The 13,311-nt window shown below is 33.3% G+C and overlaps 1 protein-coding gene across 4 annotated transcripts in view; it reads left to right on the top strand.

Moving 5' to 3' along the window:
* ATR (ATR serine/threonine kinase) overlaps nt 1–13,311 on the top strand; it is a 91,122-nt gene that overhangs the window by 75,280 nt on the left and 2,531 nt on the right. For 3 of the 4 annotated variants that reach the window (XM_025448740.3, XM_049099904.1, XM_035704687.2), the window contains 6 exons: nt 1,019–1,219; nt 2,888–3,031; nt 4,531–4,681; nt 7,328–7,484; nt 7,598–7,751; nt 8,737–8,888. In XM_025448740.3, the coding sequence (XP_025304525.3) occupies nt 1,019–1,219; nt 2,888–3,031; nt 4,531–4,681; nt 7,328–7,484; nt 7,598–7,751; nt 8,737–8,888 (959 nt within the window). Of the gene's footprint in view, nt 1–1,018; nt 1,220–2,887; nt 3,032–4,530; nt 4,682–7,327; nt 7,485–7,597; nt 7,752–8,736; nt 8,889–13,311 lie in introns of those variants that run through there. The other variant, XR_004808397.2, reaches the window with a different exon arrangement.

The raw sequence follows: 13,311 nt of genomic DNA, 5'->3' as shown, positions 1-13,311 counted from the left end.
GCTAAGTGAAACCCAAATCAAGAAGATATATTCTCCTGCATTGAGGTGCTGATAGTGTTGTAGGAAAATAAGCCAATGGCTATAACTACTTTTTTCAGTATACTTGTATCTAGAGTATGAATATGCTTATAGAAGTAGCACATTCTTTTGCCCAAGAAAATGGAGGGGGGGAAATCCCTAAAATATATATATATAGGAAAGGTAAAAGTGAGTGAGGATAGTTATGAGGAAGAAGAGAGAGACTGTTTACAGGTAAATAGCTAGATTTCACTTTACAAATATTCAATCTATTATCTATTTATAGGTGAGAAAATATAGGCTATTTCTTACCTTCTCTGTATTACTAAACACCTTGAAAGAGTAATCTGTTTTAGCTATCTACTTGAGCCCTATTGACTTCTAAATGTACTTGGCATTATCAAAGACAATGATAATGGCCAACATTTACTAAGCACTGGCACTTTTCTAAATGCTTTACATATACAAGTTTTCAGTTATTTATCTGAAATTTTTGTGGCCAGCTAGGCTGCATTTAGGAATTTAGAATTTTTCAGATTTTTTAAAGGTAATATAGTGTATGTACTCAATATTGAATATCCCTGCTGAGAGTATTCTGATAGAGTATCCCATAATCAGTTTCATAACTGTTTTTATAGTGAGACATACTAATCTGCACTGGGTGAGAAATTCACGTATCATTTTGCTGCTCAATGAGATTTGGTACAAAAAAAACCAGTTTGATTTACACAGCTCTTTGGATTTTGTAGTGTCTGTTAATAGATCGTAGGCCTTTATTATCCCCATGAGTCATGAAACAGCCCTGTGGTATTATTATTGATAAAGTAAAAGAGTATGGAGCAAGTAAAATGAGAAATATAAAGAATTCTTGGAAAACTGCTGACTGCTTAACCATTGTAATTAAAATATTGTGGAAGTGAAACTTTTGGTTGAAATTAAGTGTTCTATAATACAGTGTAAACCTAGAGAAATTAAAGTGTGCTATTTTTTTTTTCCCCAGGTGGATGGAAGTAGTTCCACATTAAGCATGAGCACTCATTTTAAAATGCTTAAAAAGCTGGTGGAAGAACCAACATTTAGTGAAATTCTCATTCCTTTACAATCAGTCATGATACCTACTCTTCCATCAATTCCGGGTGCTCACGCTAACCATGAGCCATTTCCTGGGCATTGGGCCTATATTGCAAGCTTTGATGATATGGTAAACTTCAATATTATATAACTGTAACTGTGATTTTAAAATTTAGTTAAATTAAAAATTTCAAATTAAGTTTTTTTAAAAAATGTTCTTCTCAGAAACTAAGTGAATTTTATTTGCAAAGAAATGATTAGAAATACAGAAAAATAAAACTTTTAATACTGATGGGATAAAATTAAATGTTAAAAATCCTATGTTCCTAATATCTGTGACCTATAAAAATACCCATATGGAGAAGACTGATACTTTTCTAATGTATATTATGATGAACGAGAGTCATGCATCTTAAATAGCATGATAGGGAGATGGTTCCTTCTCAATTTTTAGCTTTTTATGTATTCCAGTGAACATGTTTACTCTCCTAAACTTCTTAGTACATATTGCTAATGTTACAGGTCTATTTCCAGTCAATTACTACCTTTGTATTGTATGTCAACTTTTCAACCATATGCATTTATCTTCTCCTATTATAAGATATACACACATATGTTCATGCTTATTCTCCTTTTAATCTTCTACAACCCCTAAGACAGTGTCCTTAAAGCAAAAACCCATGTTCAGTCAAGTATTTTGATTTTTTTAGATGCTTGTATTATTTTAGTATGAGTATCATTTTTATTTTTCACAATTTGATTTTTCCATACTTTCATCCTAAAAACAGAGGAGAACAAAATACAGTTTTTGCTTATAGTTTAGGAGGAAGCAAAATTTAGCTAAGAAGAGCTTGATTTTTTTTTAAGTATGTGACTATAAATATGTGACTATTTTAAAGAAATGGTACCAGAGCATTTCTAAGTAAATATTTCTGAAAACTATTTGTTCCAGTAAATCTGTGTATCAAAATATTTGTTTAACTGTTCCAGAGACAGATATTAAACCACATAATGAAATCATTCTTTCTTACTTATAGTCATGCTTTGTTTTTAACTTAATAGTATTCAGGTTATTTGCTCACCTCATTAGGTAGACTTGGTTTTGGAAGAGTTTCTTGTTTCAAAAGTCAAGTAACATTAAATTGATAATCACTTCTTACCATTAAAGACGTTTAAAAACAGTGTCTCTGGCTGTAAAGACAGGTTCTAAAAAATATTTCAAAAATCTTTTAGAAGGGCCAGCGAGGCTTCTAGAAGGTAGTTGGGTTTCTACCTTCTGCTCAGGTCACAGTCCCGAAGTCCTGGGGATTGAGCCCCACATTGAGCTCCCTGCTCAGTGGAGAGTTTGCCTCTTCCTCCCACCCTACCCCCACCTCCTGCCCCTCGCTCCTGCATGCTCACTTGCACATGCTCTCTTTTTCTCTCTCACTCACTCTCTCAAATAAGTAAAATATTTAAAAACAATCTTTTAAACTGTCCTGAAGAGGGTCCCTCAGTTTGAATGTGTAAGTACTTATATTGCTGATGAAGTAATCCTTTTACTTTATAATCATTCCTAATGGGTGACAATGGCTCTCTATGCATGGCAACTATTTTTTCATAGGTCATCAGTGATTATGATAAAAGAAATGTTAAGATAATAAACTTATTACATGATATAGGTTATTATATTCTTTTTTGTTAGGTAGCATGACATATATATATATATATATATATATATATATATATATATATATATATATATAAATTTAAACAAAGAATTTTGACCTCAACTTATATGTAACTTACTATATTTTAGGTGGAAATTCTTGCTTCTCTTCAGAAACCAAAGAAGATCTCTTTGAAAGGATCAGATGGAAAGTTCTACATCATGATGTGTAAGCCAAAAGATGACCTGAGAAAGGATTGTAGGCTAATGGAATTCAATTCCTTGATTAATAAGGTTTGGAGATAGTTTACTTTAGAGTTTCCATAACTACTGTCAATGTGATACAATCTTTTCATTATGCACATAGATCATTTCTAAACCATACAATTGAAAGATGAAATTTAATTATTTTTTATATGCTTTTTGTCCCTCTCTATCTTCTCCCCGTGTATCACTAGTACCTCTTTTATTAGCAGGAAAAGTTACAGACTTTTAACATAGAAAAGATATAGCAACAGATAATTTCATTTTTAAAAAAGAACAACTAAAAAAAAAAAAGAACAACTATGGTCTTTACTTTGTGTAACCAAAATAATTTAAAAATTAATATCACGTTAAAAACCCATTTCAAAGGCACTGTGAAGTAAAGGATTGTTTTTTATTTAAAATGTTTAGTAAATTGGTAACCTAATTCACTGACTTTAACACCATTAGTATGTTTATCCCAAGCTCCCTTGAGTATTTTTCTGGTTAGGAGTATCAAGTGGCCTGGGTTTAGTTTATAAATTTATCTTAATCAGCTTTGTAACTGATTTATTTCATTACTCTTCCCCCACATATAAAATACAATGGCCTGATTGTGAAAAACTACAGTCTGTGTTGGTCTAGGAGACCACAAACTGATCTTTACATGTCATTCTAATGCTGTACTGTTTGACATTTATGTTGCCTATTTATTCCTAAAGTTTAAAACATGTTTTTGGTTAGTGATTGTGCTTTTGAATTGGACAGTTTGCAATTATAGTTGTGTGCTTAGTTTATTTCATAGTTTCAGAATTAAACAAAACATCATTTATCTTTACCTAGAATAATTCAGGATTAATCAGATGAAATGTAAAAAGCTTTCTTCTGCTAGGAGGCAGTTTTTCAAATGAAGCCCATAATACTAAACTGTAAGAATAAAATTACATTTTGAGGGGATCCCTGGGTGGCGCAGCGGTTTGGCGCCTGCCTTTGGCCCAGGGCGCGATCCTGGAGACCCGGGATCGAATCCCACGTCGGGCTCCCAGTGCATGGAGCCTGCTTCTCCCTCTGCCTGTGTCTCTGCCTCTCTCTCTCTCACTGTGTGCCTATCATAAATAAAAATAAAAAAAATAAATTACATTTTGAGGATATTGTAAAACTCATAGTTTCTTGTTTAGATAATCAAAATTAAGCAGCAGTCTTTGTGCCTAAGGACTTATTATTTCAATAATATCTATAAAGCAATAAAAAACATTTTGTCATTGTTAAATATAGAACTATAATATTTTGAACACAATATTGTTGTCACATTAATAGTAAATAATTAAAAAGGGGGACTTGCCCAAGGCATTTTTAATGATTTGGAAAAAGACTGTGGATACTATCCCAGTAGCTTCCTTTCCTACCATTCTGAGGAATTATTCAGCTGTACCACATAGTAAACTTTCACTGACTTTCTTTTGCTATGAAATGAACAATCTTTAGATGTATATTTGACATATTCAGAAATTTTGAATTTTTAAGTTTATGTGTGTGTGTTTTTTTAATAGTGTTTAAGAAAAGATGCAGAATCTCGTAGAAGAGAACTTCATATCCGAACATATGCAGTTATTCCCCTGAATGATGAATGTGGAATTATTGAATGGGTTAACAACACTGCTGGCTTGAGACCTATTTTGACCAAACTTTATAAGGAAAAGGGTACTAAAATTAATTCTTAAAATATAAACATATGAGTATAAAACCTGCTAATATGTGTGTAATTATTATTAACACATGCCATTATACCTTTTATTTGTATAAGCAATAGTAGAATTTCTAGGCTAAATGAGATTCTATATACAGAAGTACTTATGTGTTTTTCTTCCTAGGGTTCTAATTTCATCTTTATCCCAAGAGATATTCCAAGAGAATGTGATGTAGCTTACAAGGATGTATATTCAAATTTGTTTTTCACAGAAGTATTGGTTAGCAATTCTGAAACTACTTTACGTGTATACTCAACTTCAGCAAAATATAAATATATTGTGGATAATGAAAGCTAGTTTTTTCACTGTGAGAGAAAGAAAAGGAAAGGGAAGGCTAAAATAGAACTGAAAGTATTAGATTGGAATTAGAGTCTCCACCTGGCCAAACCTGAGATAATTTGGGGAGCAAAATAAGTAATGATATAGTATTAGATTGTAACTCATGAAATAAAATAAATAGACATGAATCTGCACTGATATAAATAAATAATAAGTAGGAAAGCAGGAACAGTTCTTCCTTATAATAGAATTGCAGTGAATAAATGTAGAGAAATTGATGGAAATAGAAAATCATCAATTAGCAAGTACCACAGTAATAATTGTTACAGGTAAAGAATATCAGTGGGTAGTGGAATGCATGGGCCAAAGTATGAGAAACAGGTTATTTGTTTGGTCTCAAAGTATCTCCCCACAACATACTGATGAATTATAAAGGGGAAAAAATAGGAACTCTTTACAGTGGAGAAACAAAAATATTACTGGTTTGAAATCTTAAAAAATGGTCAAGGTAATAAAAGTCAAAGATAGAAATTTCCCAGATTTGAGGACATTAAGGATACATGACAACTGAAGGTAATATGGGATCCTGGATTGAATCCTAGCCCAGACAAAAAGACAGTGATGTAGTGGGACAGCTGATGAAATTTTAGTAAGGTCTGAAGTTTAGTTAATAATATAACAATATCAATTTCCTGATTTAGGTAATTGTACTATTGTTATGAAAGACATGAACATTAATAGCTGAGTGAAGAATGTAGGAGAATGCTTTGTATCATTTATACAGTTTTTTTATAAGTCCAGAACTATTTCAAAATAATTTATTAAATGCATATGATACAGTATATTAAAAATAAATAGATCAAATTATCAGAATAAGGTAGAAAATAAGTATATTTGTTTCTCTAGGGCTGCTATAACAAAGTACTACTAACAACAGAAATGTATTCTTTCATAGTTTGGGAGCTTATGAATCTGAAATCCTGTGTCAGTAGGGCCAGATCACTGATAGTTCTAGGGGAGAACTGCTTTCATCCTTTTCTGTCAGCTACTGCTGGCTCCAGCAATCTCTGACATGCCTTAGTTTATAGATGGTTCACTTCACTCTCTTTCCTCTCTGTCACCACATAGTGTTCTCCCTAAGTCTATATGTCTCTGTTTTTTTCTTATATAATACTTTATATACCAGTTATATTAAGGGCCCAGCCTAATGACCTTATCTTTACCTGATTACATGGGCAACAGCCCTATCTTTTTTAAGGTCACATTCACAGGTACCAGGGGTTAGGAGTTAAGCACATTTTTTAAGGCTATAATTTAACCTGTAACAATAAGTGATATCAATAAATTATTGTGCTAATTATATACCTTATTTTTTTATTGTTAACAAGTCTGATTATCTCTATTTTATGTATAATGCCAGAAGTTAACTGGCACTATACACTTGGATAAGTGACTTATCCAAGTTCACAAAGCTGATAAGTTGTAGAGTGGAAACTCAAAGACTGGAGTCTTATTCCAAGGAACTTGCTATTGACTATCTTATTGGAAAGATAAAATATTGTATGTGTTTTAGTTACTGCTTTGGTTTTTTAAAAATATTTTTAAAAAATTTTTAGTATCATGAACACATAGGAACTATGTAACATTTGAGTCTAAACACCTTAAATCTCAAACTTTTCCATAAAACTTTTGGCTGTGCCTTGCTGTAAAAAGCACCAAACCATGGTGGCCTAAGAGGCACTTAATAGACTGGAGTCATATCACCCATCTAATACAGGCTCATCAATGTGTTAGAAGGAAGAGTTCTTCTGTTTCTCTAGATGATTTGCATTGTACAAGATTAGCTCAAGAACCAGGTATACAATCAATCTGATAGGCTAATCTTCACACAGTAAATTATCTCAAAGTACCATTTTAGGTTTTTTAATAATGATTCTGTGTGAGTTTATACTACATGCTGAGGAACAGAGAAATCACTATAATTTTAGTGAAGGCTGCAGCATTTTTACAATTCTAAGTGTACTCTTCACATTGGATTTATTCTGAGTGACATTTTCTGGAATTAGTTTATCCCACAACATCAGTTTTAGTTGACATTAATTTTCATCAACAAGAGGCTTCACTTTGGATAAGTCTAGTGAAACATAATGTGTTCTATTATTTTATCATAATAAGATAAATTTACCTATGCATAGTGGCAATTTTTCTATTCTTGATTTTGAAGAATAATTTGAAAAAAATAGATTTTTTTTTTTTTTAAGAAAATTGCCCCTTTTCTTATTTGTTTTATGTGATTAGTGGAAACCACTTTACTTCGCAGGAGTTTATATGACAGGAAAAGAACTTCGGCAGTGTATGCTACCAAAAGCTGCAGCTTTGTCTGAAAAACTCAAAGTATTCCGAGAATTTCTCCTACCCAGACATCCTCCCGTTTTTCATGAATGGTTTCTGAGGACATTCCCTGATCCTACATCATGGTAAGTTACCAAGAAGATAATACATTGTAATAGTTAATGTTTTAAAAAATATTTTAGGTTTGTATTGCCTCATGTGGCATAAGGATATTTGATAGGCATTGTGTTTTCTTAAGGTACAGTAGCAGATCAGCATACTGCCGTTCTACTGCAGTGATGTCAATGGTTGGTTATATCCTGGGGCTTGGAGACCGTCATGGTGAAAACATTCTCTTTGATTCTCTAACTGGTGAATGTGTACATGTGGATTTCAACTGTCTTTTCAATAAGGTAAGTGATATGACTTACTCTAGTTAATTGTATGTTTTCTCCCAATTTCCTTTCCTCAAGAACTGTTTTTCCTAGACCTACCCATTGGTAATGTTACAGTCACGGTTGAGTCACATTGAGAGTTTATGGACTGGTTTTGATCAGTGAATCCCTGAGTGGTCAGTAAAACAACGTAGGATGAAGAGAACTCAGAAGAGTGATAGAGTAAAACCAGCACTGAACTTGAAATCCAAAGGTTCAAGTTCTGACTCAGTTAGTTCTTAGTTAATGTAAAGATGGACAGATCAGTTCATTTTAAATCTTTTTTTTTTTTAATTTTATTTATTTATGATAGTCACAGAGAGAGAGAGAGAGAGAGGCAGAGACACAGGCAGAGGGAGAAGCAGGCTCCATGTACCGGGAGCCTGACGTGGGACTCGATCCCGGGTCTCCAGGATCGCGCCCTGGGCCAAAGGCAGGCGCCAAACCGCTGCGCCACCCAGGGATCCCCAGATCAGTTCATTTTACTGAGACTCAGTTTTTTTAGAGAGACAGAAGACTTTAATGTGTGGGTTTCCAAACCTGCAGCATATCAGAATCATCCAAAAATTTAAACAAAATACACAAATATCTAAGCAGACATCCCAAGAGATTCTATAGGTCCAGAGTGGGGTCTAGGAATAAATTAAGGTAGTTGGACTCTCCCTGATACCCCTCTAATTTTCCAATGTTATGATCCTGGAAGGCAGGCTGGTAAATTAACCCCCTATTTTCTTCATTCCCATTCTCTATGGATTGCCTTCTGCTGTCACAGGAAACCAAGAAAGGTCACAGATACAAATGAGATGAAATCAAGGATAAACCACTGGTACATACCAGAAAGGAATTTAGGGAACTCAGTAAGTTTAGGGATGAAAAGGCCCTATGGAATGCAGGTTGAGAATGGCAGAAAATAAGATTTAAAATTTTAACATAGTTATCTTTTAATAAAATCCATTGTTTTAAGGGAGAAACCTTTGAAGTTCCAGAAATTGTTCCATTTCGACTGACTCATAATATGGTTAATGGAATGGGTCCTATGGGAACAGAAGGTCTTTTTCGAAGAGCTTGTGAAGTTACAATGAGGCTGATGCGAGATCAAAGAGAGCCTTTAATGAGGTAATTAACTTATGTTTTGTAAACAATTAACAGTAATTTTGAATGTAATTATTGATTTCTAAATATATTTTTTAATAATAGAAGCTGATTTGCATTGGTTGAAGTAGTTTTTTTTTTTTAAATAATAGCTATTAAGGTATAAATTATAGTTCATTATAGTTCATTGCAGCATTATTTATAATGGCCAAGATATGGAAATAACCTGAGTGTCCACTGATGGATAATTGGGTAAAAAAATAATGGTGTGTGTACGTACAGACGTACACACACACACACACACAGAAATACTATTCAGCCATAAAAAAAGAAGGAAATCTTGCCATTTGCAACAACATAGATAGACCTTGAGGGCATTTATGTTTAAGTGAAATTAGTCAGACAGATAAAGACAAAGACCATGTAAGATCATTTATATGTGGAGTCTTAAAAAAAGTAGAACTACCTTATGATCGGATAATCACACTACTGGGTATTTACTGAGAGAATACAAGAACACTAATCCAAAGGAATACATGGACCCTGATGTTTATAGCAGCATTATTTGCAATAGCCAAGATATGGAAGCAGCCCAAGTGTTCACCAATTGATGAATGGATAAAAAAGATGTGATATATATACACAATGGAATATTACTTAGCTATGAAAATGAAATGTTGCCATTTGCAATGACACGGATGGAGCTAGAGAGTATAATGCTAAGTGAAATAAGTCAGAGAAAGACAAATACTATATGATTTCACTCATATATGGAATTTAAGAAACAAATAAGCAAAGGGTAAAAAAAGGGGCATAGCAAGAAACAGACTTTTATTATAGAGAACAAGCTGATGGTTACCAAAGGTGGGTGGGGAGATAGGTTAAAAGGTGATGGGGATTAAAGAGTGCACTTGTCATGATGTACACAGGGTGATGTATGGAACTATTGAATCACTATATTATACACCTGAAACTAATAAAACACTGTATGTTAAGTAACTAGAATGAAAAAAAAATTTTAAAAAAGGAAAAGAAAAACTGAGCTCATAGATACAGAAAACAGATTGATGGTGGCTAGAGGTTGGAGGTGAGGGTGGACAAAATGAATGAAGGCACAAACTTTCAGCTATGAAATAAAGTCATTGGAATATTATGTATATCATGGTGACTAGAGGTGAGGGTGGACAAAATGAATGAAGGCACAAACTTTCAGCTATGAAATAAAGTCATTGGAATATTATGTACATCATGGTGACTATAGTTAATAATACTATATTATATATTTAAAAGTTGCTGAGAGTAGATATTAAAAGTTTTCATAAGAAAAAATTTATAACTGTATGGTGATGGATATTAACTAGATTTATTGTGATTATTTTGCAATAAATACAAATATCAAGCCATGTACACCTAGAAGTAATATAATGTTATATGTCCATTATATCTCAATTTTTTAAAAGATATAATTTACATACCATAAAATTCACTCTGTAAGAGTATGCATTACAGTGGTTTTTAGCATATTCCCGATTGTGCATCCATCACTACTATCTAATTATAAAACATTTTCATCACCCCTAAAATAAATTAATAGTCACTCTCCATCCCTACTCCTCTGCCATCTTCTAGGAACTGCTAAATGTATTTTCTGTCTCAATGGATTTGTGTTTCTGGGCATGCATATATAAATGAAATTGTACAATATGGCATTTTATGTCTGTCTTCTTTCCCTTGATATTTTCAGGGTTTATCCCTTTTGGAGTGTGTATCAGTAATTCATTCATTTTTTATTATAAAATAATATTCCACTGTATACCACATTTTGTTTGTCAATGAAAGGAAATTTGGATTGTTTATACCTCTTTGCTATTGTGAAAAGTCTGGCTGTGAACATTTATGTACAAGTTTTATGTGAATACATATTTTCGGTTTTCTTGGGTAAACCTGGGTGTTGAATTGCTGGATCATATGTGAACTCTAAGCCTAACATTTTGAGGAACTTTCAAATTGTTTTCCAAAGCAGTCATAATACTTTACAATTCCAATGGCAGTGGTTGAAGTTTCCAATTTCTCCACATTCATACCAACACTTGTTACTTATCTGTCTGTCTTACTTTATCCATCCTAGTATCACATGGTATCTCATTGTGGTTTTAACTTAAATTTTCCCAAAGACCAGACCAGTTATGTTGAGCATCTTTTCATGTGCTTATTGGTCAGTTGTATATCTTCTTTGGACAAATATCTATTCCAATTCTTTTCCCATTTTTAAAGATTTTTTTTTAAATTTTTATTTATTTATGATAGTCACACAGAGAGAGAGAGAGGCAGAGACACAGGCAGAGGGAGAAGCAGGCTCCATGCACCGGGAGCTCGACGTGGGATTCGATCCCAGGTCTCCAGGATCGCGCCCTGGGCCAAAGGCAGGCGCCGAACTGCTGCGCCACCCAGGGATCCCTCTTTTCCCATTTTTAAATTGGATTATTTGTCTTTTCATTTTTGAGTTCTGAGAGTTCTTTACATATTCTGGATACTAGATCTTTAATAGATACACAATTTGCAAATATTTTTCTTCCATATATGGGTTGTCTTTTTACTTTCTTCTTTTTTTTTTTAAGATTTTATTTATTTATTCATGAGAGACACAGGGAGAGGCAGAGACATAGGCAGAGGGAGAAGCAGGCTCTCTGTGGGGAGCTCGGTACAGGAATTGATCTCAGGACCCCAGGATCATGCCCTGAGTCCAAGACAGATGCTCAACCACTGAGCCACCCAACCGTTCCATCTTTCAACTTTTTTGATGATGTCCTTTTTCACTTACAAGTTTTTACTTCTGATGAAGTCCAATTTATCTGTTTTAGTTGTTGTTATTTATGGTTTTGGTGTCATTTAAGAAAGTATTGCATAACCCAAATCATGAACAGTTACATTACACTTCTGTTTTCTTCGAAGTGTTTATAGTTTTAGCTTTTATATTTGTTAGATCTTTGATCATTTTCAGTTATTTTGTGTATCTAGTGTGAGGTGGGGGATCATATTAATTCTTTTGAATGTGCATATCCAGTTTTCCTAGCACTGTTTTTTGAAAATACTATCCTCCTCCACTTTATTGTCTTGACCTATATATGCAAGAGTTTATTTCTGGACTCTCAGTTTTATTCCATTGATCTCTATGTCTAACCATATTCCTTCAACACATTGTTTTGATTACTGTAGCTTTATAGTAAATTTTGAAATCAGGAAGTATGTGTGCTCCATCTTTTTCTTCTTTTTCAAGATTGACTATTATGGGTTCTTTTCATTTCCATAAGAATTTTAAGATTATATTATTAACTTCTGCAAAAAGCCAGTCTAGATTTTGTAGGAATGGCATTGAATCTGTTAATCAGTTTGTGGAGTACTGTTATTTTTAAAATATTATGTTTCTGAACTATAAACATTAGATGTCTTCTCCTTTATTTAATTCTTCTTTAACTTCCTTCTATAATGTTTTGTAATTTTTAGTTTTCAAGTCTTGTATTTTTTAAAATGTGCTTTTAAAAATGTTATTCCAAATGGAATTTTTTAATTCATTTTTTGCACTGTTCATTATTGTTAGAAATACAACTGATATTTGTATATTTATCTTGTATCTTGCAAACTTTGCTGAACTTATTAGTTCTAATACGTATTTTTACCTTAAGATTTTTCTCTCTCCAACAGTACATTATCTGCAAATAGTTTTGCTTTTTTTCCTTTCCACTCTCATGCTTCCCCCCACCCACCACCCCTGCTTGGCCAATTACTGTAGCTAAATGAGTATCAGATAGGCAAAATGAGAAGTCTACATCTTTGTCTTATTCCTGATCTTAGGGGTATAGAAGTCAGTCTTTCACTATTAAATATGTTATCAGCAGGATGTAGTGTTTTTAAAGGACTTTTAAAGCTTATTTATTCACCTTCTTTCTTTAAAGCTCTCTACCTGATATTTTGGTAGAACATACTGGTTAGACATAGGCAAAGGCAAATTCTCTAAAAGGGGAAGTATAGCATCTTGTGAAATACTAAGAGCCCCTATCCCAATCTGGGGAAGTCAGGAAATAATTTCTGGAGGAAGTAGCAGAAATCTTAACGATAAATGGAATTGGCCATGCAAAGGGGAAGAGAGTGTTCTGAATAATAGATATATTAAGGCAAGTGAAGGCATTGACTGCCTAAAAAATGTAATTCTGTTTTCTGGAGAGTACACTTCAAATAGATGGTGCTGTGATGATAGTGCACAGATGAGTAGGGCTAGATTATGAAAAGTCCACATGAGGCTGGTTTACATATTTAAACCTTGCCCTGAAGACAACCAGAACTCATTGCGGGTTGGAGTAAGAAGAAAATTTATTTTTTAATTTAATTTTTTTTAAAGATTTTATTTATTTTTTCATGAGAGAGACAGAGGCAGAGACACAGGCAGGAG

The sequence above is a fragment of the Canis lupus genome, chromosome 23 (genome assembly GCF_003254725.2).
Source record: "Canis lupus dingo isolate Sandy chromosome 23, ASM325472v2, whole genome shotgun sequence".
NCBI lineage: Eukaryota > Metazoa > Chordata > Mammalia > Carnivora > Canidae > Canis > Canis lupus.
The sequence above is the reverse complement of the archived record's forward strand: the minus strand, read 5'-3'. Positions and strand labels throughout refer to the sequence as shown.